The sequence below is a fragment of the Kogia breviceps genome, chromosome 2 (genome assembly GCF_026419965.1).
Source record: "Kogia breviceps isolate mKogBre1 chromosome 2, mKogBre1 haplotype 1, whole genome shotgun sequence".
NCBI classification, from domain to species: Eukaryota; Metazoa; Chordata; class Mammalia; order Artiodactyla; family Physeteridae; genus Kogia; species Kogia breviceps.
The window spans coordinates 145,990,053-146,017,900 of NC_081311.1; the positions used below are offsets into that span (position 1 = coordinate 145,990,053).

The 27,848-nt window shown below is 39.6% G+C and overlaps 2 protein-coding genes and 1 long non-coding RNA gene across 19 annotated transcripts in view; 1 reads left to right on the forward strand and 2 right to left on the reverse strand.

Annotated features, from left to right (window-relative positions):
* Positions 1–9,082, reverse strand: part of LOC131751402 (uncharacterized) — a 407,034-nt gene extending 397,952 nt beyond the window's left edge. The window contains exon 1 of the long non-coding RNA XR_010839331.1: positions 8,928–9,082. This is a non-coding gene — a long non-coding RNA (uncharacterized lncRNA). The remainder of the gene's footprint in view (positions 1–8,927) is intronic.
* A 94-nt stretch (positions 9,083–9,176) lies between these two features.
* On the forward strand, positions 9,177–18,930 carry HNRNPA3 (heterogeneous nuclear ribonucleoprotein A3). Of its 4 annotated transcripts, none has more exons than XM_059055150.2 (11): positions 9,177–9,355; positions 11,277–11,399; positions 11,489–11,635; positions 11,726–11,936; positions 12,274–12,363; positions 12,447–12,542; positions 12,637–12,717; positions 13,160–13,300; positions 14,184–14,306; positions 14,409–14,478; positions 14,571–18,930. In XM_059055150.2, the coding sequence occupies exons 1-10, from the start codon at positions 9,284–9,286 to the stop codon at positions 14,459–14,461; spliced, it is 1,137 nt and encodes a 378-aa protein (XP_058911133.1). In that variant the 5' UTR covers positions 9,177–9,283; the 3' UTR covers positions 14,462–14,478; positions 14,571–18,930. The 4 variants fall into 4 exon arrangements, with proteins under 4 accessions (XP_058911133.1, XP_058911134.1, XP_058911136.1 ...); XM_059055151.2 differs by having other exon boundaries at positions 9,215–9,355; positions 17,276–18,930; XM_059055153.2 differs by having other exon boundaries at positions 9,225–9,289.
* A 4,606-nt stretch (positions 18,931–23,536) lies between these two features.
* Positions 23,537–27,848, reverse strand: part of NFE2L2 (NFE2 like bZIP transcription factor 2) — a 36,340-nt gene continuing 32,028 nt past the window's right edge. For all 14 annotated transcript variants that reach the window (XM_059055149.2, XM_067026343.1, XM_067026346.1 and 11 more), the window contains 4 exons: positions 27,218–27,484; positions 26,536–26,625; positions 25,679–25,867; positions 23,537–25,259 (listed from right to left, as the gene is read on the reverse strand). In XM_059055149.2, the coding sequence (XP_058911132.1) occupies positions 24,033–25,259; positions 25,679–25,867; positions 26,536–26,625; positions 27,218–27,484 (1,773 nt within the window). In that variant the 3' untranslated portion in view covers positions 23,537–24,032. The remainder of the gene's footprint in view (positions 25,260–25,678; positions 25,868–26,535; positions 26,626–27,217; positions 27,485–27,848) is intronic.

A 27,848-nucleotide genomic window follows, 5' to 3' on the forward strand; every position in this document is an offset into this window, starting at 1 on the left:
GTGGGCTTTCTCTAGTTGGGGTGAGAAGGGGCTACTCTTCATTGCAGTGCGCAGGCTTCTCATTGCAGTGGCTTCTCTTGTCGCGGAGCACAGGCTCTAGGCCCACGGGCTTCAGTAGTTGCGGCACATGGGCTCAGTAGTTGTAGCTCGTGGGCTCTAGAGCGTGGGCTCAGTAGTTGTGGTGCACGGGCTTAGTTGCTCCTCGGCATGTGGGATCTCCCCGGACCAGGGCTCAAACCCATGTCCCCAGCATTGGCAGGTGGATTCTTAAGCACTGCACCACCAGGGAAGTCCCAGGATTTTATATAATTTTATATAGTTGTAGGATTAGCAGAATCTCCTTCGTATTTTTGTCTCCTGGATAGATTTATCTAAAACAAGAAACCCATAGCTCCTTATTTAGGAGAACTAAAGCATAGTTTTAAAAAGTTCATGGCTGGAAGCAAATGACACTACATTAACTAAGGCAATGATGGTAGAAGGACCAGATGAACCAGAAGAAAGGGAAATATGAGGAAATTAAAAGCAACAAATAAAGTAAACATATTCTAAAATCTAAGTGGGGATCTAAGCAAATAGAATGTAAAGAAGTTGGGGATTATTGAAAAAACAGGCAATCCTGAATGACTTTTCCATTCTTTAAGCCTTGACAGAGAGTTATTTAAATATCCTCTATCAACAATTTCTTGAGTATTACTATATTCACAGCAACATGAAAGTATTTGTCCTTGCTTCTACAAGGAAGGATATTTCATAACTGCCACTCAGGGTAATTGAATCTTCTTTACCTTTTACATGTTCAATGTAACAAGACTGTAGCCAGGGCCAGAGATAGGTAGCAGAATAGGAATAGCTATTATGGTGTGACTTGTTTTTTTGTTTGTTTGTTTTTAAACCTTATGTATATATGCCTTGGGACATAGCCAGGGAATTATATGTTCTAATTTCAAACTGAATGGTGCTACATGTGTGTTTTTTTTTTTTCTTTTGATGTTGGGAGTAGGAGTTTATTAATTTATTTATTTTTGCGGTGTTGGGTCTTCGTTTCTGTGCAAGGGCTTTCTCTAGCTGTGGCAAGCTGGGGCCACTCTTCATCGTGGTGTGCGGACCTCTCACTATCACGGCCTCTCTTGTTGTGAAGCACAGGCTCCAGACGTGCAGGCTCAGTAGATGTGGCTCACGGGCCTAGTTGCTCCGCGGCATGTGGGATCTTCCCAGACCAGGGCTCGAACCCATGTCCCCTGCATTAGCAGGCAGACTCTCAACCACTGCGCCACCAGGGAAGCCCTAAAATTAATTTATTTTTATTTATTTTTGGCTGTGTTGGGTCTTTGTTGCTGTGCACAGGTTTTCTCTAGTTGTGGCCAGCGGGGGCTACTCTATGTTCCAGTGCCCAGGCTTCACTGTGGTGGCTTCTCTTGTTGTGGAGCACGGGCTCTAAGCGTGCAGGCTTCAGTAGTTGTGGCTCGTGGGCTCTAGAGCGCAAGCTCAGTAGTTGTGGTGCATTGGCTTAGTTGCTCCGCAGCATGTGGGATCTTCTCGGACCAGGGCTTGAACCCATGTTCCTTGCATTGGCAGGCAGATTCTTAACCACTGCACCACCAGGGAAGCCATAGTGCTACTTGTTAAAAGAGCCGCTGTTGAAAATCAAATTCCTCCACTGACTTACTCAGTGGCCCAAATTCCCACCTTTTGAAATGTTTGCTTTGAGTCAGGGTATTATTGTCACAAGAAATTTTCTTAAAATATAACTCTCTCATAACCCAAAGCCATGGGACTCATCTGTCAATGTGAGCTCAGAAGGCCATGAGGAATAAGGCCTAAAGGACAGCTAAGTTTCTGTGTGCGGAAGGACCAGAAACATACACATCTCATCAACATACACATTAACATGCTTTTCTAATTTAATAGCCCATATTTCTACTGATGAGTATCTCCCTTCAATTTTAATCATATTCATCCTCATTCTTCCTACACAAATAAGCAGGCAGTTCTTAATTTACAAACAAGCGCAACATTCATATAGTAATTTCGGCCTCCTGCTGCCAATAAATTCTGAAAAACAGTGGAGATTTTGGTGAATCTGGGGCTCTGATGAAAGCTAGAGAAGACTGCTCTGGTCAAGATGAGCCTAGCCTGGCTGAGTCCAAGGACAATCCCACTGGCCTACCTATATAGAGGCCACTTTCTCCCTCTCCTCATCCCCAAATCTTTTCCACATATTGCCTAAAATCCACTATAGAGTTTGCTTTGATTAATAAAATTCAAGTGTACCTGAGAGAGAATTCAAGTAAGCTCTTTAAGACTAATGGGAGCATGACAAAAAGTACATAGACGCCAAATTGGAGGCAATTCAAACATCAAAAGGAATAATGACTGCAATTAATTATAAAACATTTAATAAATAAAAAACCCATGGTAATGTGACTATATAAGAGGATGTCCTTGTTTTTAGGTTATGCAGGTTATATTAGGGGAAAAGTGTCATGATATTTGCAATGCATTTCCAGATAGATAAAGAATAAATGACAGATGGTTATCAATTGTTGAACCTAGTTGGTGGGTATAAAGGTGATTTTTGTACAATTCTTTCAACTTTTCGGTATTTTTTTTTTCTATAATAAAAAGATTGGGGGAAAGTAGCCCTGAGAAAAATTAAAGGTCTGTCAGTCAATTCGGGTGTTAATCTCATTTCTTTCAATCAGATGACTTTCTTCCAAAAGCTGAGACCAACTGTACTGACGGCAACACCCCTCCCCCGCAAAAAAAAAATTCTTTTTCTTACAGTCTTACACTTCATATTATTTTCATTTTGTGTGTGCACTGACCTTTCTCAGACACATAGAAGCCAGGTTGCTGTGTGTTGTTAAAATTAAAATAAATCAAAATTAGGGTGGTACGGGTAGTGGTGGTATTGGCAAGCTTGAGAAATAAAGGTAAAACTGAGGGTTGGCCAATGATAGCTACCAAGATATCACAGTAAGAAATGAAAGATCCAAGTTGTTACTTGGGGCACTCCCAGTTGCATGAAAGTAGTCCTTTGCTGGGGAACCTGTCCACCAAAATTAAGTCCATCTTCTTTCTAGGGCTCCCATCTCTCCTTCCTCTCACTCCATCTGCCTAGTTCCTTCCTAACATTTGACTCCCATATCATGCTGAGATTCCTCCCAGATCCATTCAAAACTCTGTGACTTGCTCCCAGGACTGGAGCTGACAATTCACCCTCAGCTTCTCCAGTTCTGAGCCCCTCTTGCCCTAGTATTGCAGTTCTACCTACCATTCATGTAGGATGGGATATGAATTTCATTAACCAGATATCAATATCCCATGCTTGAGGGTTCTCAGGCATGTATACCATTCACATTTTTCCCAGGGAAAGTGGCCACTCCAGGGAGAGCAATGGGTACACTTTACAAAGTCCCTGCAGAGGTTCCATACCTCAGTGTTAACAAAACCTTATGTGAGGGAGGAGGAAATGAAAGAGGGAAGCCTCCAAAAGGAAGCAGGGACAGTACTGAAAAAGAGAATCAATGTTCTTAATAAAGACAACAGAGCAGAACACCAAAAGGAGGGATAGGCAGTAATGTCAATCCCTGGGTTAGGGAGGTGTTATGGACTGCATGCGTGTGCCTCCCCAAAATTCATTTGCTGAGACCCTAATCCCAAAGGTGGGCCTTTAGGAGGTAATTAGGTCATGAAGGTAAAGTCCCCATAATGGGATTAGTGTCCTTATAAAGAAGAAACACAAGAGCTAGTGCTCATGCTCTCACTGGTTCTCTCTCTCTCTGTCTCTCTGCCATATGAAGACACAGTGAGAAGACAGCCATCTGCAGACCAGGAAGAGGGCTCTCACCAGAATCTGATCATGCTAGCATCCTGATAGGCTTCCCAGCCTTTCAAACTGTGACACATAAATGTTTGTTTTTTAGTTCACCCAGTCAATGATATTTTGTTAAAGCAGCCTGAAATGACTAAAACAGGAGGATTAAGACTGAAAGTAGGGAAATTAATTTCACAGCTAGATAGTCTTTTGTGACTTTGGAGAAAGAATTTCCATAACCTGGGGCAGAAACTAGATTCTGAACACATAAGAAATGAGTGGCTGATGAGGAAGTGGAGGTAGATCACAAAATGAAAAATGAATAAATCATCCAAAAGAGACTGAGAGCCTGCTCTAGACAGGGCACTACACTAGGCACCAGGGCCAGCATCAAGGTTGTACAGGGCCCTGCATTCATAAGGGTCCTGGCTTGGCTTAATGCTCAGGTGTCACTGTCTTGAAATTTTTTATAATTTTTAAGGAAGGGGCCCTGCATTTTCATTTTGCACTAGGCCCACAAATTATACAGTAGGTCCTGCAGAGCACTGAAGGGGACCCAAAAATTTCATTCATTGTTCATTCACTTATTTATTCAACAACAAATAAATGAACTGTTTACTATGAGCCATCCAGTCTCTGGAGACATGATGGAAAAAGGAAGCGAACATGACAGATGCATGACAAAAAATCTTTTAAGAAAATGTTGTTACTTCCAAGAATATTAAAATGTAAACACAGCTATGACATGACATTCTACCTCATCTCCTAAGTTGTAGAGGCTATATGGCCCTGGTCAATTTATTCAACTTCCTAAGCCCTAGTTTACTCACCTAAAAAAAAAAATGACAATATTAATAAGGCCTACTCCTAAGGTTTGTACGGGAATTAAGTGAGATCAAGAACATAAGGTGCTCACAACAGTGCAAGGTACAGGGTAAGTGTTCGATAATGTGAGTGACCATGATTAATTTCCAGCAGCCAGCATCTCCTGGCACATATTAAGAGTTCAATAAATGACTGGTTTGGTAAGTGGGTGGTAAAAAGGAAACTTCAGATCAATCTGGATAGTTTTATATGTTCTGTAATGAAACAGATATGGCTATGTATACACATTTATATATACTTAAGGCTTTGATTAGGCCTAGAAGAGAATGTAAAAGCATATGTACCAAGTTACATTGACTGCAGTCAAATCTGTGTTATAGGATTTGGGGGGAGAGATGTTTGTTTTGTGTTTTACTTCATATACTCATTTAAAAACCAAGAATTTAGGGCTTCCCTGGTGGCGCAGTGATTGAGAATCCGCCTGCCGATGCAGGGGACACGGGTTCGTGCCCCGGTCTGGGACGATCCCACATGCCGCGGAGCGGCTGGGCCCGTGAGCCATGGCCGCTGAGCCTGCGCGTCCGGAGCCTGTGCCCCACAAAGGGAAAGGCCACAGCGGTGAGAGGCCCGCGTACCACAAAAAAAAATAAAATAAAATAAAAAATAAAAACCAAGAATTTAGAAAAATAAAGCTATTAGCATGTTCTGAATATAGTGGCAGATAACAAAGCTTATAGTATATTACAATTTCTCCCTTCTAAGAATTACCCTCCTCCTGTCCAAAATATTTTCATTCAATTTCTCTTTTCTTTCTTTCAGTTCTGACTCTGTCATATTTGCTCTTAATTTTGGGGAAAAAAATCACCTCTTTGACCTGTAAAACAGCTTCCTCATTCATAAAATGAGGCACATAATACAGACAGAGCTTCCCAACTGGTGGACTTTGGTGTGCTGGTGTCCTGAATGTAAGTGAGAAATTGACCCCTCCTGCATGGGGCAGTTGAGAGCAGTCAGGGCCAGCCAGAGCCCTTTGGGCTACTACCTCTGGCCATGTGCAGCCTTGTTTAGATCTCCTCAGGCACCTGTGCAGAGCAGTCTGAGGTGTATGCAAAAGAAGCAACCAGCACTTACAGTTCTGCTGTCTGCATGAGGCCAAGGAGATGCCACATCTGGCATCTATCTGCAAAGCACCCCACTGCCTGTCATGGACCGAAGATCCTGGAGCCAATGCAGGAGACCCATGGGGCACAGCACACAGCCTCAGGGGTAATCTGTCAGGGGATGAGAGAGGAGCCTTGGTACAGCGTAGTTTTCTGGTGGGCTCAGCTCCAGGCAATGCCTTTAATATCTGCCTAAACATATACTGGCCATCTGTATCCCTTTGCAGCAGTACACTCTTTAAACAGTGCCCCGGGTAGCTATTGACAATGCATGTGTGTTCTGAAAGCTACAGTTTCAACGTGGAAATCTTGATCTAAAATGTACTAAAAATGTACTATTGGGATTGAAATTCATTTGCATTATCATAAGAAATTGCAACATTACATTTGTCAATAAATGAAGAGTTGTAAGAATTGTTATTCTTTAAATATAATTACAATTGTACATTTTGAACGGTAGTATAAAATGGTTTTAAATATTTTATCACCCACTCTGACTCTTAGGTGATCAGAGTCCCTCACTGATAATTACTATTCAGAATATGAGTTTATCATTAAAAAGTCTAGATTAGAAACTGAATAAAGCCATTTCAACCGTAAAATCTAATATCAAAGTATATTCACAGGAACAAATTCAAGTCGATTATTAAAACACGTGGAAAATTTTTATTTGAAAGTTTTATCCAAATTCAATTTTTAATATCTTCCCTAATACACTGTATTTTACTTTATCATAATTATTTAATTTAAAGAAAATGTGATTTTTATTTTACCATCATTTAGATGCCTCTAAATCTCTTCTTTTATGTAACCTAGTGTGCTGTACAAAAATTAGCATTTTCTGGGACTCCCCTGGTGGCAAAGTGGTTAAGAATCCGCCTAGTAACGCAAGGGACATGGGTTCAATCCCTGGTCCGGGAAGATCCCACATGCCGCGTAGCAACTAAGCCCGTGTGCCACAGCTACTGAGCCTGCGCTCTAGAGCCCGCGAGCCACAACTATTGAGCCCATGCGCTGCAACTACTGAAGCCCACGCACCTAGAGCCCGTGCTTGGCAACAAGAGAAGCCACTGCAATGAGAAGCTTGCGCACCACAACGAAGAGTAGCCCCTGCTCGCCGCAACTAGATAAAGCCCGTGCACAGCAACGTAGACCCAATGCAGCCAAAAATAAATACATAAAATAAATTTATTTTTTTTTAATTAGCATTTTCTCTGTGTTGTGATGTGAAAGAAGTTGAGAGGCCCTGATATAGATTATTCATAAAATCAGTCTGCCACCACATCCCACCCTAGGACCCTTGTCCTCTGCTCCCTACCCCATATACTCTCTGTCTCTCACATTTCAAAAATAGCCAGAGTTACAAGGACAGAAGACAGCCAAGGTTCAAGTCTGTGTCCAACAGGGTCGAGAACTCCAACAGGGATATTTGTACGAGATACCACGTGGCCCCGGAGCTGGAGAGGAGGCTTAGACAAAAGCATAAAGAATAGCTAATGTCTAAATACTACAGAATCTGTGTGAACAACATATCTGGGAGGAATCCACATTTTACTGTAGGACAAAAGACTTGAACAAATGGACTAACATACTATGTTCCTGGTTGTAAGTACTTAGTATCCCATCCCCCACCATTTCTCAAATTAATATGAAAACTTCATACAATTCAAAGAAAGAATAACAGAAGTTATTGATTAGAAATAACTTGGTTAGAAAACACGTAGACAAACATGCCCTAAAGTGAAGCCAAGTGATCAGTTTTCTTGCAGTTTCTCATAGGTACCTTGGTTTGAATACCATCTCCCTAAGGTCTCTAACGTCACGTTTTTCTACATACTCAGAAGTGACCAAGTTATTCAAGACTATTTCATAGTAAACAAACTCACAAAGCTTTTACATATTAACGAGACACTAAGGGTAGAAATTTTCCCAATATCTCAAGTACTATTGTTGGCTATCAGGAGTACCTGATAAGCAGAATACGTAATAATTTGCTTGTGATAATAGAATCAGAGCAACCAGAGGAGGGTTACTTTGCTTGGAGGGTTGTTTCATCCAAGATACAGTAAGGCCTGGTGACTGGTTTCTGCCCCAGAACAGAGTACCTTTTGTTCGTGTCTCCCAAATCAAACACTGTTCCACTTGGGCAATGCTAGATAAACATCAACAAACTGTTATTCTTTGTGCTCATTTTTTTCCCCAAACTGAGCTGACCATTCCCCACTGGTTAACAAACTGCTTTTCAAACAACTTAGAATATAACTGATTAGATTTCTAATCTTTCCAAGGGAGGGCCTGATCAATTCTAAACGAGATGCTCATATGGATTGCTACATTAAAATATAGGGCATTTCTTAGCATGGTAGGGAGACCTGTCAACTGTGGTCACTTTTACCAGCGCCTTTGCTTCAATACGGATCCATAGATTATCACCTTACAGCTGTCATGGGTGTTGGAGATCACCAAATCTTACCCCCATTTTCATTAAAAAAAACTCCTAAAACTAAAACTCAGTAAGGTCAAATGACTTAAAGTCACTTGGGAGGCCAAGAAAGAATTAGATAAACTCCTTGATCTTGTTTGTTTTACTTCACAAGTGAAAATAATTAGGTAAAAAATCACTCGCGAATAGGGAGTATATCTAATGGTCTTACTTTTAGCAATCTTGTCATTCCTTAAATCCAGTCCATAACAGTTCCTTCAGCTCTTTCCACAGTAACTAGAAGAGTAAGAAAATAGCGCCGACAGATTTCTTGAGATATCAGTGAGTACCTAATTAACTGACCTCGACTAGTCTTGCCTCAGCTCATTAAGGGTGAAATGTCAGGGTTTCAGCCGCGTTTTGAGGCCTTTCCAAGATACCCATGATTCACATATGTCAGTGTCAGGGATTTTCAGTGCGGGCCCTCACAGTGGGCATCCCAGTCACGGACACCAGGCCCTGCCACTTGGAAACGTGCGAGGAGACGCCGAGGGGCCGAGAGGGCTTTCTTACAACCCTAAAGTACAGGAAAGGAAAATGTGGTTTTATTCAGGCGCGGGAATGAAATGAATTCGATAATGGAGACCGAATGGCCCACGTGGGGGAGGGGAAAGAAGTGCGAGAAGAAAGGGAAACATGCCTTTTTCTCCGGTGACGCGCGGTCACGAGGCGTTCTCCCGACGTGGGCGCCGACCATTGGAGGAAGCCTCGCTGACGTCCTTGCAGCCGCCCGGGCGCGAACGGCGGCAAGGGCGGTGCCGCACTGGAAGTTAGCGAGGCGCGCGCGCTCCCGGGGCCTGCCACGCCCCCGTCCTCTGCCCACCAACCCGCTCGTCCAGTCCCTCTTCGCGCCCAGCTGGCCACGCCCCTACCCAATTCGCTCCTCCTCCATTAGGCCGGCGGCGCGCGAAAAGCGCGTCACGTGACGGCTGGCCCCGCCTCTTCCTCTCGGTCCCATATTGAACTCGAGTTGGAAGAGGCGAGTCCGGTCTCAAAATGGAGGTAAAACCGCCGCCCGGTCGCCCCCAGCCCGACTCCGGCCGTCGCCGCCGCCGCCGGGGGGAGGAGGTATTAGGGGGAGAGCGGGGGGTTGCTGGGTAGTGGCCGGCAAGGGTGGCCGGGCTCGGTGGGAGTGGGGAGGCCGGGTGGACTGGGTCGGCCCTCCCGCGCTCTGCGTTGAGACGGGCGGCGGGAGGGGGAGGGGAGCGGGCCTCGGAGGCCTCCTTGGGGCTTCTCGCCAGCCTTGTCGTCTCCTTGGGCTGCACAAGTGGTCCCTCGGAGGCGCGGTGTGGCTGGGGAGACCTCGGGAGGGGAGCTGGCCCGCCGGCCGCGCGGCCTCCCATTCGAGGCCGAGGGCGGCATGGCGGGCCTCGGCGGGAGCGGTTGGGAGGAGGCGGTGGGGGAGGGGAGGGGACGAGCAGGCACATCCGGGCGAGCAAGCAGGCGGGCGGCGGCCACATTGACATTGATCCGCTGCCGCGTTACGAAATGGCGCATTGGCACGCAATGGCCGCCGCCTGGCTCCGCCGCCGGGAGAGAGCGTGGGATTGGAAGGAAGAGGGAGGAGGCGGCCCAACAGAGAATGCCGCAAACGGCTTCGAAGCTTGTGGCCTAGTGCTTTCAGTGATGTTCTCTCAACGCGTTTCCAGGCCTTACAGACCGCTAAGGAGAATTTTTCGGTCCGTTCTGTTCCTCGCAGCACTCGGTTGAAAATTTTTTTTTAAGTTTGCTGTTTTAAAGTACTTCTTGATCTGCCGTTTTTGCTAAAGTTCTTAGAATTATACGTAGTTTCGTTCCATGTGGGTGAAGTACCCCATCTCATAATTAGAGTGTGGATGTAAAATAGGAAGTTGAAATTTTTTCACCTTCGTTTTTCCTATTCTGATGGGTCGTCTCAGGTTGTACTTTCTTGTAATTTTCAAAGGACTGCAACCAGTGTCGAATTTTTCATTTGGGATAATTTCACGTGGGTTATTGTTTCTTTCTCTCAACTTTGTGTATTGTTAATTAGATGCATTTAACCGGGACTTGAAAAGAGGAGACTAAGTGAATAAATGCTTTAGGCTATTAATCATTTAACATTTTTTCGTGGCATGTGACAGTCTCTTCATATTAAATGCTTAACGTCTCTACTTTTAGAAGACACAGGAAGATCTTAGAATGTAAATGTGAGTGCCTCTATTTAAGGACTTTGGATGGAAGTTATCTTAATGCATATATGTATTAAGTGGTAGTTATGTGATTTGTTAAAGAACTAGTTAAATTGTAAAACAGGCCATATCTTAATTTTTTTTTAATCTCAATTTCTTTTTTACTGTGTTCCTTTCTTGTCAGACAGTATATCTAACGTAAGTCCAAACTGCCCTTTGTGTGACCCAGTAAAATGTTGGTTTTGACATTTTGGCATGTGGTACAAATGCAAATAGAAAATTTGTATATGGCGGGTTTTTTCCATAGTTTTTTGGGGGGGGGAAATGCTGATTTAGCCTTTTATTGAGAAACACTTTTCACCTTTTTATTTGCTGATAGTGGTGAATTTCTCCACTCTTAAGTTGTAGTTTACAGTCTTGTGGTTTATAATTATATGCTTTTGGGGGTGTAGACTCAGGAGGGAAGACGAGAGAAGAAATGGCATAGATGAAACACTGCATTTACAACACTTCTGGTTTCTCAGTAGCCACTTCTAAAATAATCTGTACCCAGAAACTTGTAGTTGTAGCTCAAAATTTTGGGACTTTTGATTCTGGAATTCTCTTGGGCTTCAATTTAGTTTTTAAGTGATGTTGGCATTTCAAAGTCTGGTTATAGGTTTTCTTGGTCCCTTTAATCAGTTGATGTGTGTGATCCTACTCCAGTTTTTAACTGGAGAAAGTGTTAATGGTACAGGAATTTGATGTTAAAGTTTATTTGTAGGAGATTAAAAGGTTTGTGCATCTTTGCATTTACCTACTAAACGAAATAATTAAAATATATTGGTTTGTTTCCTCAGGGCCATGATCCAAAGGAACCAGAACAGTTGAGAAAACTGTTTATCGGTGGTCTGAGCTTTGAAACTACAGATGATAGCTTAAGAGAACATTTTGAGAAATGGGGCACACTTACAGATTGTGTGGTAAGTTATTAAGGGAACAAAAGGTTCTTGAAAGAGGGCAGAGGACCTGTGGAGGTGTGTTTCAGTGCTTTAAAATTTTTGTTTTGTAGGTGATGAGAGACCCCCAAACAAAACGTTCCAGGGGCTTTGGTTTTGTGACTTACTCTTGTGTTGAAGAGGTGGATGCGGCAATGTGTGCTCGACCACACAAGGTTGATGGGCGTGTAGTGGAACCAAAGAGAGCTGTTTCTAGAGAGGTATTTTAATAATACCATGTTGTGTGATGTGTGAAATTGTTGCAAAATTTTTGAGGGTTTGTTTTTAACCTACATATTTTTTATTTGTAGGATTCTGTAAAGCCGGGTGCCCATCTAACAGTGAAGAAAATTTTTGTTGGTGGTATTAAAGAAGATACAGAAGAATATAATTTGAGAGACTACTTTGAAAAGTATGGCAAGATTGAAACCATAGAAGTTATGGAAGACAGGCAGAGTGGAAAAAAGAGAGGATTTGCTTTTGTAACTTTTGATGATCATGATACAGTTGATAAAATTGTTGGTAAGTAGCAGTTTCTCAGAACTTGAATAAGAAAGCAGAAATGGCTTCTTTGCTCTCTACTAAACTTGCTAAATTGCTTATAACTTTTGTATTGTGCACAATAATAGTGCACAATAGTGTATGGTTTAGTTTTCATGAAGTGACTATACCTGTGTAACCAGCATCTGGATCAAGAAATAAATGTTACTAACATCCCAAACACTCCCTCATCACCACTCAGTCACTACCTTTTTGATGATGTTTTAGTAAGTTATATAGTGATAAAGGATATCATTTATGTTTGCTTTTCCAAACATTAAATAACTTTTGTTTGTTTGTTTGATTAAACAAAATTTAGTTCAGAAATACCACACTATTAATGGGCATAATTGTGAAGTGAAAAAGGCTCTTTCTAAACAAGAAATGCAATCTGCTGGATCACAGAGAGGTGAGTAGTACCATATATACATACAAAATAGAGATGAGTGATGTTTGTAAGGTTCTTAAAGAACTTTCTTTCCTGTGTTAAAGGTCGTGGAGGTGGATCTGGCAACTTTATGGGTCGTGGAGGAAACTTTGGAGGTGGTGGAGGTAACTTTGGCCGTGGTGGAAACTTTGGTGGAAGAGGTAGGACAGTTACCTTATTTCTAAGAACATGTCTACCTAAGTGTTATTGGTAAATTGAATATATTCATTTAATTCACCCTTTGCTTTTTTTCAGGAGGCTATGGTGGTGGAGGTGGTGGCAGCAGAGGTAGTTATGGAGGAGGTGATGGTGGATATAATGGATTTGGAGGTGACGGTAAGTTTTTTAATGTTTGATATTTTGATTTTGTTTCTTTATTAAGAATGAAAGTGTTTGTTTACATTTTCCTAATTTAAAACTTGTGTGGCTTGACCATTGAAGTATGCTTTTAAACTAATACCATAGAAAACTAGACTTTAAAGTCCTAAAGATTTAACATTACCTAGTTCTTTTTGGCTAAGATTTATTGTACTAGCAGTTGAGGTGGAATTATTGGTCTCAGAGGAGACTGTTCACTATTTTTCTTGGTGAGGTTTTTAAAAATTGAGACAGTTTTTTAATGTCAAAAGATTTAAGCATTCATCTTAATTGTTAGGGTGTTAAATCAATTCATTGACCTGTTTTCTGGGAGCTTAAAAAAGTACGATAAAGTAGCATTCAATAACTTGATCCTCTGTACGTTTATATTTTTGTCTGACAACCCAATTTGTTGTTCTAGGTGGTAACTATGGCGGTGGTCCTGGTTATAGTAGTAGAGGAGGCTATGGTGGTGGTGGACCAGGATATGGAAACCAAGGTGGTGGATATGGTGGCGGTGGTGGAGGATATGATGGTTACAATGAAGGAGGAAATTTTGGAGGTGGTAAACTTTCACTTGTTTTGAATATTCAGTAGTTTTTATAGTTTCTTACAGGTGTTTAAAAACATGTTAAAACAGCATTTGGTCAAATTTGATGTTTTATAATAGGAAATACTCAAGTGGTGGGAAATTAAACTGTTCTTCTTTTGCTGGCAATTTAGTAAATTGGCAGCGTATGCAACTCTTACTTTTGTATTGAAATGGACATTTATCAGTAATATTTGTTGCCTGAATTTTAGTTAACTCTAGGTACTTTTAAGCTGGACAGATGGGAACTGTAAATTGAATATGCAGACATGTTGAAATGAATCGGGTGTCATCTGGAGTCTAGGTGACAAAAATACTTTGAGTCTTAATATGTCAGGTGTGTTGCAGACTCTTAAGCAGGTCTGCATCATTATTCCACGATGCTATAAAGAACTTCGTTATGAATGCACTGAGTTTTGTTGAACTGTATCAATGTATCAACAACAGGTTTTTCTTAACAGTCAATTTGAAATGTTTTTTTGTCATTGATTTAAAAGTTAAACAGTATCAGAATTAGGGTGAATCAAACACAGTTTTGATGCTGTTTAGTGGTATGAAGGAGAGAATGTGCTAGGGTGTAGCATCTAATATAAACAAAATACGGTAGCTGTCTAAATACATAGTCTTTTGAGCCATGTTTCACTCTTTGTTTTTCTTCTCCTGCCTATGTCTGAGGCCTGCTAGTGGGCCTCTGTAGTGAAAAGAGTTTGGTAGCTCTGTAAAATCTCTTTTCAAAGTGTTGTGTGTAAGTGTCAGAGCACATGCTGCCACAATTGTCAAAGGATGATGAGTACATATATTAAAAAAGGAAAATAATTGTGTAGGTCAGCCACAAATAAAACCTTTGTAATTTCAGGTAACTATGGTGGTGGTGGGAGCTATAATGATTTTGGAAATTATAGTGGACAACAGCAATCAAACTATGGACCCATGAAGGGGGGCAGTTTTGGTGGAAGAAGCTCGGGAAGTCCTTATGGTGGTAAATAATTTGTTTTTCCTATCAAAAATTTTCATAGCCTTTTAAGTTAAAAACTCATGTGTTTCTTTAAAATCTTTAAAATCTTTGTGTGTATGTTTCTAGGTGGTTATGGATCTGGTGGTGGAAGTGGTGGATATGGTAGCAGAAGGTTCTAAAAACTCAGAAGAAAAGGGTAGGTATCTTTAAATTTTTATCATGATGATAAAGAATATGTGGAACTGTTCACTGAGTGTAATAATTTTTTTATCCTGTATTATTCAACAGGCTACAGTTCTTAGCAGGAGAGAGAGCGAGGAGTTGTCAGGAAAGCTGCAGGTTACTTTGAGACAGTCGTCCCAAATGCATTAGAGGAACTGTAAAAATCTGCCACAGAAGGAACGATGATCCATAGTCAGAAAAGTTACTGCAGCTTAAACAGGAAACCCTTCTTGTTCAGGACTGTCATAGCCACAGTTTGCAAAAAGTGCAGCTATTGATTAATGCAATGTAGTGTCAATTAGATGTACATTCCTGAGGTCTTTTATCTGTTGTAGCTTTGTCTTTTTCTTTTTCTTTTCATTACATCAGGTATATTGCCCTGTAAATTGTGGTAGTGGTACCAGGAATAAAAAATTAAGGAATTTTTAACTTTTCAATATTTGTGTAGTTCAGTTTTTCTACATTTTAGTACAGAAACTTTAACAAAATGCAGTTTTGAAGGTGTTTCCTTGTGAGTTAACAAGTAAAGAAGATCATTGTTAATTACTATTTTGTATGAATTTTGCTAAAGTTAACTGTAAAGAAACACCTGCTGACTTGCAGTTTAAGGGGATCTATTCTCCCCATTTCCAAACCATGAAATGAATGGGCTCTGACATGTGGAGAGAATAGATATTTGTATGTTTGCAATGTGTGTTTTAGATAATAGAATTGGGTATTTAAATTAGCATATTTGTGAATTTAATAGCATTAAGATTTACTTCAAATGAAAAATCTCAAAATTCCTATTTGGTTTTTGTGCATTTTCTTTCAAAATGTAATCATATGATTTTAGTGTATTAGCTTTGCTGAGTCCTAGCTGTGTTTAGAACATCTCCATTCTACATTCACCTTGGTCACATGTGAACTGCTGCCATAGTTTTATTTGGGTGTAAAGAATGTCTCCTGCCCTCTGTTTAAATTCTGGAAAGGGATAGTGAATGTTTTCCGTTTCCTCCTACCTTAAGAAACATTCTTAAAATCTTCGAAATACAGGACCACTAAGCCTGCTCTATCTGAGCGAATTAGTGGCTACCTTTTTTTTCCTTTTTAAAGCACAAGAGGCCCATAAATTTTCAGTTATTTTCCTTGGTTGAATATATATTTTTTTGATACAAGCTCTCAGAGCAAGAGAATAAAAATCATGCATTGTTGAACCCTTAACTGGCTGGCATGCTTTCCTGTTTGTACCTTCTGCATTATACTGGATGAAACCAAGGATAGTCTAGATATAATCATCCCAAGTGATTACTGCCGTAGAAGTGTAGCACAGTTGCTTAGTACAAAGAAGCTTTTCACTTCCTCAAGACCTGAATTCAAATTTGGGTAGTCAAGAGTTTGGACTCACTAAAAATCCCAAAGAACACATTGTTATTTCCTTGTGTATGCTTGAACCTAAATCATGTTGGTATGAGTTTACAATTTGTTTGGAAGACCCTGGTTGAGAGGAGTCTTAGATAACAAGGTCATATATATATATATATATATATAAACCAATGTCTACTGTTTTGCGCCAGCTAGTGCTTAAAATTTCATTCGAGCCCTAAGTATGTGCCCTGCTGTTATTACTTCTTCGGTAGTTGAACGTTAAATTTGAGATTCTTATTTTTGTTTTAAGAAGTACTAAGCAAAACAAGCAATAAAAGGGGGGATGGGGCGTGCTAGTGTTTGAATATGCTCTCGTTGCTCTAATTCTGTGCCTCTGTGCATTAATATTTGGATGCATGCAATGCCAGCATGGAAATCGGTCTTCACAGACACTGCAGTTTTCCAGAAAACACTCACAAACCAATAAATGTAACAGACAACATTCCATTTGTTAATGGACATATGTGAATAAGCAGTGTAGAAAATAGGCTAATTATTAGAAAATGGTTAAGTCTTTAACAACTTCAAGTGTTGGTTATATAAATGGACACTGTCAATGTTCATAACTTAAACCTGGGTACCTGGTTCAAAATAATGCTTGGGGAACATTTTATTAAAATTAAGCTAAATTGTCTCAATTTCTTTTATTCATATAATAAAGGTTGAAGGAATGGGGGAGATTAACATTTCCTGTTTCTATGTTTGTGGAATTGTTTGACACAACCTTGACAGTATCCTTTAATGGCATATGAGGTTAATTTGTACTGTTAACAAACTTTCTATGTTCTGGAAGTAGTTTAATAGTGAAAATATTGTTAGTAAGTTGATGTTCGCAACCTATAAGCAGGTGAAATCTGTGTATGTGACCTGTTTATAAGTTGTATTAGCTTAGTTCTTGTGAACAGTGTGGAAAAGTTAAGCCATGAGGAGAGCGATTTAACCAGCTTTAAAGGACCTAAGATGTGCTTTTTAAGCACAGTGTGGATCAAAGACTCACTAAGACAGGACTTCAGCAGCCTTTTGAGTATGGACAAGTCAGCATAAATAAAGAATGACAAGGCAGCAGCAAGAGCTTCAACTACAGAGAAGTGAAGGCATAAGATACTATGGTGATAGTGAGCAACTTTCCAAAAGCTAGTTAAATCTGCTTATTACAACTGAAATATCGAAGAAAGTCTAGCAGGAAGGAGCTCTTCGCCTTTTGGAACACCAATGAGAGATAGTTGGCCACAGTCACTAGGTCTAGCATTTAGACCTGCAAGGAAGGGCAATAAGCATTAGGTAAGGCTTGAATTTGAATTTTTTCACTAATTAAAGAGTAATTTTTTGTAAAGCAAGGTAAGAGTAATTTTTTTGATTTGCAGGTTGAATGAGAACCCTACTTGCCTAAATGAGGAATGTCTTTCCTACCATCTTAAATACGAAGGTTTCTGGCTGGGTAAGGTTTGTAGCTTACACTAAAGCCTGATGACACCATTTGTTTCCCTATAAATTTATATTACATATTTTAAAACTAAGATACATTGGCAAAATTGTTCAGCTGAAAAGTTTATCTTGGAATCACATCGAACACATTTTAAACAGTTTTAAAATTTTCCCTTCAGGAACCGTGAGTGTTCATCTTGAGTCAGATATATACAATTCATTGTTGGTGTCTTTAGGATAAAGTCAATTTTTGACAAGAGAGGAACCAGTTTTTTTTTAAAGAATTTTTGTAATAAGCATGACTTGTAATAGAAGCATTACGCTTCCAATCCTCATTCTAGAGAAAAAATCTTGGAATGAAATTTCAAAACTCAGATCATACAGATATAAAAATGGTCTTCGTTCAAGTGGCCTCATACATAAGTTCTCTCGCATACGACTTCAGGGAATTATTTGGACTAATAGGATAAACTTTGGTTCTTTTATAGGTTTCTTTGTGTTTAATCTGTTAATCAGAGGTAGTGGGGGCCTAATTCCACTAAAGCTCCTTTTTAAGACAACCTTTCCCAAAGAATAGTTAAAATATTACTACACAAATCAGATGGCTGATTGTTCATAAGGGCTATTATTGCTGCCCCAAAAGGGCTTGTTAAAATTTGAGGTTTGATGTTAATTCACTTTTTAAAAAAACACTTTGGCGGGGGGTGTGGGGCGGAGGGGGGGACAGATGGTTAAAATAAAACTAGTTTCTAAATTATAAGTCAAGTTATTTATATATAGGAGCAGTTAGGTTGCCACAGATTTTATTTTCAGAAAATAACTGGTTGGGTCTCTTTCTGTATCTATCTAAATCAGGACTGAATTTCTACACACCACCATAGAATGAAGTGTTGAATAAGGTAAATAGCCTTTTAATGATAATTTTTCTTTACAACATGGTTTTTAATGAAGCAAACTTCTAAGATAGGAAATATTTTCTTTTTTTAAGGCATTGTTCTTTTCCAGTTCATCTCATTTCTTTATGAAATAAAGTGATTTTACTTAAATGTAGTTCCACTGTCATTTCTGAAAAATACGATGCTCTTAAGTCATAACACCAGTAAAGGAAGGAAGTTATACAAGGGAGAAATGGTCAAGGCAAACCTTAACTCATTTTGTCAAAGCAACTCATAGGTTACAGCTTCCCACAGTACATTTCTTCTGGAAAAGCTCATTTTACACTCATGCCCTAAAGAACAAAAACTATCTGGTAACAAAGACCATATTTGTTAAGGAACTGAACAGTTGAAATACACTTGGTTTTAAGAGTTCTAATATGTAAGTCACCATTTGGAACATTTCTAATTAAATGCCAGTATCTTGGAATTCCAGTCATTGATGTCACAAAGTTAGTGAGTAAGCATGCTAATGTGCAGGGGGTAATTAAGGATTGTTAGCCTATATAAATATTCAAGATTACTTTTAAATCTCAATGTTTTACTCTGATTTATAAAACTTAAGAGGTGGTCTGTAATGGATTCAAATGTTTCATTTGTAGTATAATGAAATGTTTACAGAAAGATAACTTTTTCATTAAAATATTTTTAGAAATGTGTGTGTGGTTTTGTCACTTCACAGTGTTCATGTGACTTAAATGCTGTATAAGTGGACATTACATTAAGTAAAAAACAGGAAACTTGGAATGAGCCTTCACTTCAGTTGATTTTAAAGGATGTAGATTTTTAGTGGAGAACATCACAGGAGAAGTAGGTGTGGGGAAAAAGCTTATTGCCACTTAAGGATTTAATTCTTAAAGGACAATACATGAGATACTTGGCTGATTGGTGAGGAGTCAGTGAACTTTCTTTGGAGAAAAATTGTGGGTAAGGACAATTTTGTGAACGGTAATTTGGGAGAATGGTGAAATGAGGGTTCAAAATGTTGGAAGGTACTGCGTGTTTTTTGTTTTTGGGGAGATACTTGGTTTCTTAATCTTGAGAAAGGCGGTTGAACATTTTGTGGTGTGAAGGTGGGTCGGGAAAACTTTAATAAAATTACGTCGTATTAAACTACCTTTATGCAGTTTAACCGAAGTGATAATGTGTCGGAGTTTGACAAATTGAGGGAATTCCTTGGCACTCCAGTGGTTAGGATTCCGTGCTTCCACTTCAGGGAGCCCTGGTTCAATCCATAGTTGGGGAACTAAGATAATTTGGGCAGCACAACACCCCCCCTTCCAAGAATTTTTTTTTTTTTTTTTTTTTGCGGTAACGCGGGCTTCTTAGTGCTGTGGCTTCTCCCGTTGCGGAGCACAGGCTCCAGACGCATGGGCTCAGCGGCCATGGCTCACGGGCTTAGCAGCTCTGCGGCATGTGGGACCCACCCAGACCAGGGCACAAACCCGTGTCCCCTGCATCGGCAGGCGGACTCAACCACTGCGCCACCAGGGAAACCCGTGAGGTATGGTTTTGATGTGATTTTAAGTTATTTTCATACCACACTTATTTGGGTTCCATAGCATTGATAGCTGTTAACATGTGAAATGCTTTGTGAATTGAAGCCATGTGAGGATTTTAGGATTTTGACACATTTTGCTTGTATTCTGTGCAGCTGTGCCTCATAATTCCAGTTTAATGCTTGAGTTGTAAAATAACGTTTACCTTTGTTTTCTCAGAGTGAAAATATATTAAATGAAACTGCAAAATGTTCAGGCAACAAGATAAATTTGGAATCTCCCATGTACTCATGAACTAATTAAAAATTTTTTTTGAGGATTAGTGTTTTGCAAAAGCAGGATCCGGTAAATACATTAGGTTAATTAAACTTGTAACTGAATAAAAAGTACAAAGGGTTGGGGGAAGAGTAAGGTAATAAGTAATATATGCCATTTTTGCTTAATATATTTTCAATCAGGTAATGGCAAGGGTGCATTAAACTGCATTCACCTGGTAGAAGTTAAGTGGGCATGGTACTGAAAGCTAGCTAGGAAATAATGGATTTACCTGTATGTACTATTTTACTTCTAAAATTTACTGGTAATAAATGTGGATGGTGTTACGTATAAGGAAGTGGACAGCTTAATGAGAAATGGTTAAATTTCACTACATCCATGTGTATAGCCATTACAATTAATAAGGGTTTATCACAAAGATGAAAGAATTGTATCAGGTATCAACTGTATCTGAAAATGAGAGTACACGGAATTTTCATTTTTAAAAATGTTGTATTAGTCTATTCCACCAACAGAAATGTTGAGTAAACTGCATCAAAAGAACTGATAGGTTATTTGGGTTTAATCTCAGTTTTCTACTGAATATCCTAATTAGTAGGTATTGGAAAAATGCAATCAGGATTTTGTTTGATTCTGAGATCAGATTTTGCCTATCAGGAAAAATTTTAAGTTCAGAACTAACACAGTGGTTTGTGACCTTGATCAGGTTGTTTGGGGTTTCTTTTTTGATGCCGTGCTCCCTTTGGCAGTTTGGTGATGGTAGTGGGCCTCTTAGAATGTTTTTTTTTAATATGCGTTAAATGTTACTTTGAAGGTAGTTAACCAAAAATCAGGTTTGATTTCAGTAATATGTCCTCTTAAGTGTCAGGTAAGGCTAGTGGTGGGTCTGACTTCTAACTTTGAAATTGTGATGGTTAAGTGGTATTTTGAGATGCTTGGCAACAGTAATCTGATATTACTTGCTCTCAGTAAGTGTGAAGGTTAAATGGGATAATGCATTTAAAGAGCTTAAGCTGGCTCTTGGTCCATGGTCCCTAAAGATAGTATTTTTGGTAATAATCATGAGTACTGTTTTAAGAATGTGCTGAAGTGATACCTAAATTTTAAAGGGTGACAACGTTAATGCCAATGGGAGGTTTTTTCCTCCACATCGGATTTAAGTTCTTGTGGTCCTTTTTTCCAGTTCTCAAAGTGTTAAAAAGCTGGGATTGGCCTGATAAATATCTTTAAAGTAAAAATGAGAATATTTTGTATATGTTTTGAGACTTAGAAGAATGGGTATGGAAGTATTATAAGGTACATTTGAGCAGCTACTCCACAGACTTCAGAAAAATCTCGGCAAGAATTTTATATAACAAATGCAGTGTCATGCAGTTAAGATTTCTAATAGGGTGTATGTACCTCAATGTAAAAGGCATAGGTACACATTTTAAAATTAGGAACTGTGTTCAAGTAACGTTTTAACAGTTGGATAGCCATGTTTAATCTGAGGAGTCAGATACTTCATGATCAAGAGGTGAAATCTACTTCTAGTCATGGGTCAGGATTTGTTCAATTTTAAAATTTTAGTTCTATGTAATGCAGCATGTATAGTACTTCAGAGTAATTTTTAGGCACTGAAAGGTTGTGATCAGTTATCTTCAACTTGCAAAGTTCTGGAGTTTGATTAACGAATGCATGAGTGAGGGCATCTGCTTTCATGATATTAGAAATCTGGTCTGCCTAGGTGTTCTTCCCCCTTGTGTGTGGGGGAGGGAGTAGATAGTAGTAGGTGCAAGTTAACTCCACGTGCTCCAGATGGGGGCTACTGTTAACAGATTGTTGCCATCACTCCCACCCATAATTTTGTTTAAGGGTACTTTATTCGAGATTTTTGTCTTCTGAGGTTGGAAAAGTGATGTCTCTTCCAGGGATCTCTAGAACACCACTATGGGAAGGAATTCTTGACCACATAGGACAGACCACAGCAGAATCTCCACATTTGAATGCCTAGATAGTCCTCGAAGTCGTTTTCAACCCTGAACTTTCCAGTCGGCTGAGTCAAGTTCTTATTAAGCTGGTTTTTTACTTTCTTTCACTTGCAACCAAAGGCATGCTAATAAAAGGCTGAAGAAGAAAATCTCATTTATAGAGTGCTTACTATTAGCTAGGGTCAGTACTTTTTGTGGAGTAATTCACTGCATACTTATCCCTGCTTTACAGATGAGAAAGCAGCCTGGGTGCTTTGCCTTCCTGGAGGTCATTCTTGGAAAATGGTAGCAGCCCAGGGAGTCTGGCTCTAGGGCCTGTGGACCTGTACACTATACTGCTCCTAATGGATTGATAGGACTTTTGGTGAATAACTTGCACATAATGCTTATTTTAAACATGCTGAGCCCTCAGATGACTTCCATTTACCCACTTCAAAACAAAACCAAACAAGACATGAATGAGATATCTGACCAGATGAAGAAAATGATGAGTGCTGTGAATGGTTTCTTGGGTGGCCTGCAGTCTCAAAATTTTGAGGGGCCTTGCTATTGTACCTGCTGTTTACATGTTTAATCACTGGATATGTCCCAAAGTGAACTGGTTTTCCCACCTAAACCTTCCAGCCACAGTCTTAATGATCTCTGGGCAACTCCATTCTTTCAGATGTTCAAGTCCTTGAGTCTACCTTCATCCTGCATCCATTCTATTGGAAAATCCTTTTAGTTCCTCCTTTGAAACATGCAGAATCCAGTGCCTTCTTACTACTATCACTCTAAACCAAGACACCATACCCCATGTGAATATTTCAGAGCCTCCCCATTGGTCTCCTACCTTTACCCTTTAGACTACTGCCAACACACAAGGCAGAGGAAACTTAACTTATGTTACCCCTACTTAACACCGCCAGTTGTTCTCTACAAGGTAAAAGCAAAGGTTATGAAGGCTTAAGGATCTGTGCCATGTGCTTCTCTACTGACCCACCCTTTTTCTCCCTCTCCGTGTTCGGCCATAGTTATTTTCTCAAACAGGCTTGAGCCTTCCAACTTCCTGTGTCTGTAATACTCCGTTAGTAGGATGGTTCGCCCACACCTTCAAATGTATGGCATATACCTTGATAGGAGTAAAAGAACTGGGGTCTTGTCAAAGTATATAAAGCACTTTTTTTTAGCTGAGATATACTTGCTGCTGAAGAGAAAAATCTTTTTCTTTTTTTTTTTTGCGGTACGTGGGCCTCACTGTTGTGGCCTCTCCCGTTGCGGAGCACAGGCTCCAGACGCGCAGGCCCAGCGGCCATGGCTTACGGGACCAGCCGCTGTGCGGCATGTGGGATCTTCCCGGACCGGGGCATGAACCCGTGTCCCCTGCATCGGCAGGCGGACTCTCAACCACTGCCCCACCAGGGAAGCCCGAGAAAATCTTTTTGATATACTCTTATTTCCCTGTATCTCCAGTACCAATTTAGTGTAGTGCTTTCCATATTATTGTCACGAAAGACTGTGAATGAACTTCAAAGAAATAATTTAACGGTCATAATATTCCTTTATTAGTACCAGCTTTTCAACTAAATTGTCTTTTGCCAGAGCTAAACAATTTAATATAAAAAATGCCATTTTTTGGTTCATACAGTATTTATTTTAAAAAGTACATAGTGGTTAGTTTTGCAACAATTTGCTTTTAGCCAGATGTATCATATAAATCTATGAAAGTAACAAATGAGATAAGAACAGTATAAATAAGGAGTTTTTGTAGTATTTACATGTATATAGAAACTAGCCCCAATGGTGCTTTAAGAAATTAAGTTTGCAGTTAAAGTGAAACTACTGATTCAGCATACTGATAACTTATTTTAATGCTTTTTAAAGTTTTATATTTTCTACACTAGTTTTGACTATAATTTTGCATAGAATTACTTATAAAGTATATTTCCGCATTTCACATCACAGTAGGAGCTTTTAGTATAACAGTACAACAACAAAAAAACCCACTAGCTCAGAAAAGGTCAGCTCTGCTCAAATCTAGTTTTTCTTAATATCTGGCTTCTTACTTTTGGGAACAAGGAATACATTGCCATCTCTCGTTTGCTGCAAGGAGTATTCACTTGGGGAGTAAGGCTTTCCATCTTCATCACGTAGCATGCTGAAGACTTCAAGATACAAGGTGCTAAGTTGTTTTTTCAGTAGATGGAGGCTTTTGTCATTTTCTCCCTTTTCTTTGAGCAATTTTTCTTTTTCATCTTTTAAATGATCTAAATCTTGCTCCAGTTCCACTATATTTTCCAGTTTTCTTTTTCTGCAATTCTGAGCAGCCACTTTATTCTTACCCCTCCTACGTATATCTCTAATTAATGCAAGTTGAGCCTCGTTGAATTGCTCCTTGGACATCATTTCATTGAAGTCATCAACTGGGAGGTTAATGATTTTTTCTACAGGGAATGGGATATGGAGAGCTTTTGCCCGTAGCTCATCCCTTGTGAGATGAGCCTCCAAGCGGCTTGAATGTTTGTCTTTTGTGAATGGGGTTTTTCGATGACCAGGACTTACAGGCACTTCTTTCTTTGGTGTGTTTTCACACTGGGCATCACACACTGGAGCACTGTTCCTCCGAGATGATGACAAGGGTTGGACTGTATCCCCAGAAGGCCTTACTGGCTGTGTTTTAGGACCCTTCTGTTTGACACTTCCAGGAGAACTATCTGTCTCTTCCATTTCAGAATCACTGAAGCCAAGCAGTGTGTCTCCATAGATGGTAGATTCCACTGAGTGTTCAGGTGATGCCATGCTGGGACTTGTGTTCAGTGATATGCCAGAGTCAGAATCATTGAATTCTGCTGTTGCACTTTCAGGGTGGTTTTGGTTGAAGGCTTTACAAAGTGATAGATCAGAGATATCAATGGGCCCGTTTAGAAGTTCAGAGAGTGACTGGCTTAAAGTAGAGGAGGGTATGCTGTTGCTGGTACTGGGCTCTGCTATGAAAGCAGAATAAAATTCATCACCAAAATCTGTATTTACTGTGGCATTTGAATTTAATGAGTTCACTGTCAACTGTCTGGATTCTTCTGTGGAGAGGATGCTGCTGAAGGAATCCTCAAAAGCACTGAGAAAATGTGGACTGCAGTTACCTACTTCTTTTTCCAGTGAAGGGATTGATGAATAGAAATGATAATTGTTAATTTCCGTGAGTTTGGTTTCTGGACTTGGAACCATGCTAGTCTCAGCCAGTTTGTCACTTTGAATATTAAGACACTGCGTGGAAAAGAAATTTATACTATGTTAAGTCAAGGTTAAGCTATTTTTAATAGCTGATAATCCATATCTGATGGTAATCTCTCCCCACCCCCACTGACACCAGGCTCTTCTAGAAGTCAGAGGTAATTCCCATTTCCAACAGATACTTATGCCTAAGCATATGTATTATTTTCAGAGTTCCCAGATCAGACTTCAGGCTTATAACCTGATCTGTCCCTCAAGACATCCAGTCCATTTAACTAACAAAAGTTCAATGAAGTGAGCATGGGCAGCTCTCATGACTAATTTAAAAGCACCCTCCAATCCTTCCTATATAAGTAGGTGGCATATAAATAATAAATAACTGGAATGACTAATTTAAAGGGACTGAATATAAAATAGTATCTTTGGTATTTATTATATTAGATTGTAGTTACCTGTAATTCTGGAATGGATAATAGCTCCTCCCAAACTTGCTCAATATCCTGCTGCATATCGTCTAAATCAGCAGTGGCTAACTGAAGGACAGCAGTTTCAGGTGACTGAGCCTGATGAGCAATAAAGACTGGGCTGTCGATGTGGCTGGGAATATCAGGAACAAGTGACTGAAACGTAGCTGAAGAAACCTAAAATTGAGAAGGCATTTGTCTACATGAATCTGCCACCAGCAGTGGATGGGTACGCTCCAAGGCCATCACAACATCTTAGACTGGAATTGGCTGCAGTTCTGTATTTCTCTACTTATAATGGTGACTTATGACTCATATTTCTATATAATGAAACAAATGTTTTTGTCCTGCCCAGCTGACTCCAAATTTACTAGCTTAATTGCTTTATCCTATGCATTTGAAGGTAAACTTCAAAATGGGTAAGAAAAATCTTTATAATTTAATTTGTATATATGTATGTAATACCTAGTATAGTGCTTCAGACAATAAACTTACTAAAATTGTTAACCGAACAAGTCTTGGTTTACTACCTAGCTTGCTTTTTACTCACCAAAATTTATTTCTAAGTACCTATAACAAAAGAGTAAACTTGTTTCCACGGTTATGCTCACCCATCCCTCTGGCTATGCAGGAGTAAACGTTTTTGGTTGTGTATTATGTGGGGGAAGAAGGGGTGTCATTTTCTTGTTTTCTTTCAAATCATAAAGTTACCTATACGCTAAGGTTTCCTTGATAAAATTTGCTCCTGAAATAGTTTTTTTTTTTAATGGAGATACATCAAAGGGACCAATATACGATATGTTAGATATAGTTGTGGAGATTTGCTGTTAACTAAATGTTAATACCTCATTGTCATCTACAAATGGGAATGTCTCTGTCAAAAGCTGCATGCAGTCATCGAAGTACAAGTCATCTGGTTTGGGAATGTGGGCTACCTGTATAAAAGGGAAAGACACAGGAAGAAAAAAGTTGTGCCGTGTTCATAAAATGTTTACAGTCTAGTTAGTCAAACATTTCTCTTGTTTCGAAGTCAGTCTAGTATAGTAAAGAGCGCAGAATCAAACCAGACTATCTAGTTTCAAATCTTGGCCCCCACCCCCCAATTTATTGCCCAGTTTCTGGGCAAGTTATTTAACCTCTTTGGGCTTCAACTGCTCATCTGTAGATAAAGTAGGATGATGGTAATTAACTCATAATTGTTGTATTGATTAAATCAATATTTCAAGTACTTTAGTAGAACAGTACCTGTCACAGTACATGAATAATCCCTACTACAACAGTCCAACTACTGTCACTACTGTTGCAGCTGTTTGATCCTTATAATTACATAATGTTTTTATAGCTTACAAAGCTCTTCAATGTAATTTATGTCCTCCTAATCCTTACACTCTGAAGTAAGTCAGTCAGGCACTGAACTTATCAGTAGGCTGAGGTTGGGAAGTTGACTTAATAAGGTCATGAAGTAAAAGGCAAAGCTGGAACTCAAATCCAGATGTTTTACCTTCCCAAGAACTGAGTACCCTGTACCTGGGAGTAGGTGGCAGATCCACTGGTTTCCGAAGGGATGTGTTGTGCTGGCTGAACCGGGAGGAATTCACCTGTCTCTTCATCTAGTTGTAACTGAGCGAAAAAGGCTTTCTCTTGCTCCTTTTGCAGTTGTTCTTGTCTTTCCTTTTCAAGTTTTTTCTGTTTTTCCAGCTCATGCTCCTTCCGTCGTTGACTGAAGTCAAATACTTCTCGACTTACCCCGAGATCTATATCTTGCCTCCAAAGTATGTCAATCAAATCCATGTCCTATGTTTAAACAAAAAAGGAGAGAGACCATGGTTAAAATAGTTTTAAAATGGCAGATACCACATAATTTACATTATGCCATTGCTGACGGTGGGGGGTAGGGAGATTACAAATAAAATCTGAATGGGAACATAGGTCCAATGTTCTGGAAGGACACAGTTAATTCTATTCAACGTATGTATTTTTTTTTAATCACCTACAAACAGCTATCCAATGTAATCACTTATTACTTGGATTATTAACAATTTGGGTGATGGCAGAGGTCACTAACAACAAAGTAACGAATGTTGCACATTAACATTCTTGAATTAAAAGAAATCCCACACTTGTTTAATGGAATAGAGAAATTAGAGCAAGCACTCCA

Excerpts from the sequence above, each read along its gene's own strand:
- HNRNPA3 (XM_059055150.2), top strand. The coding sequence starts at position 9,284 with ATGGAGGTAAAACCGCCGCCCGGTCGCCCCCAGCCCGACTCCGGCCGT. Across the intron at positions 9,356-11,276 it reads GCCGCCGCCGGGGGGAGGAG|GGCCATGATCCAAAGGAACC; the intron begins GTATTAGGGGGA and ends TTGTTTCCTCAG. Across the intron at positions 13,301-14,183 it reads TGAAGGAGGAAATTTTGGAG|GTAACTATGGTGGTGGTGGG; the intron begins GTGGTAAACTTT and ends TTGTAATTTCAG.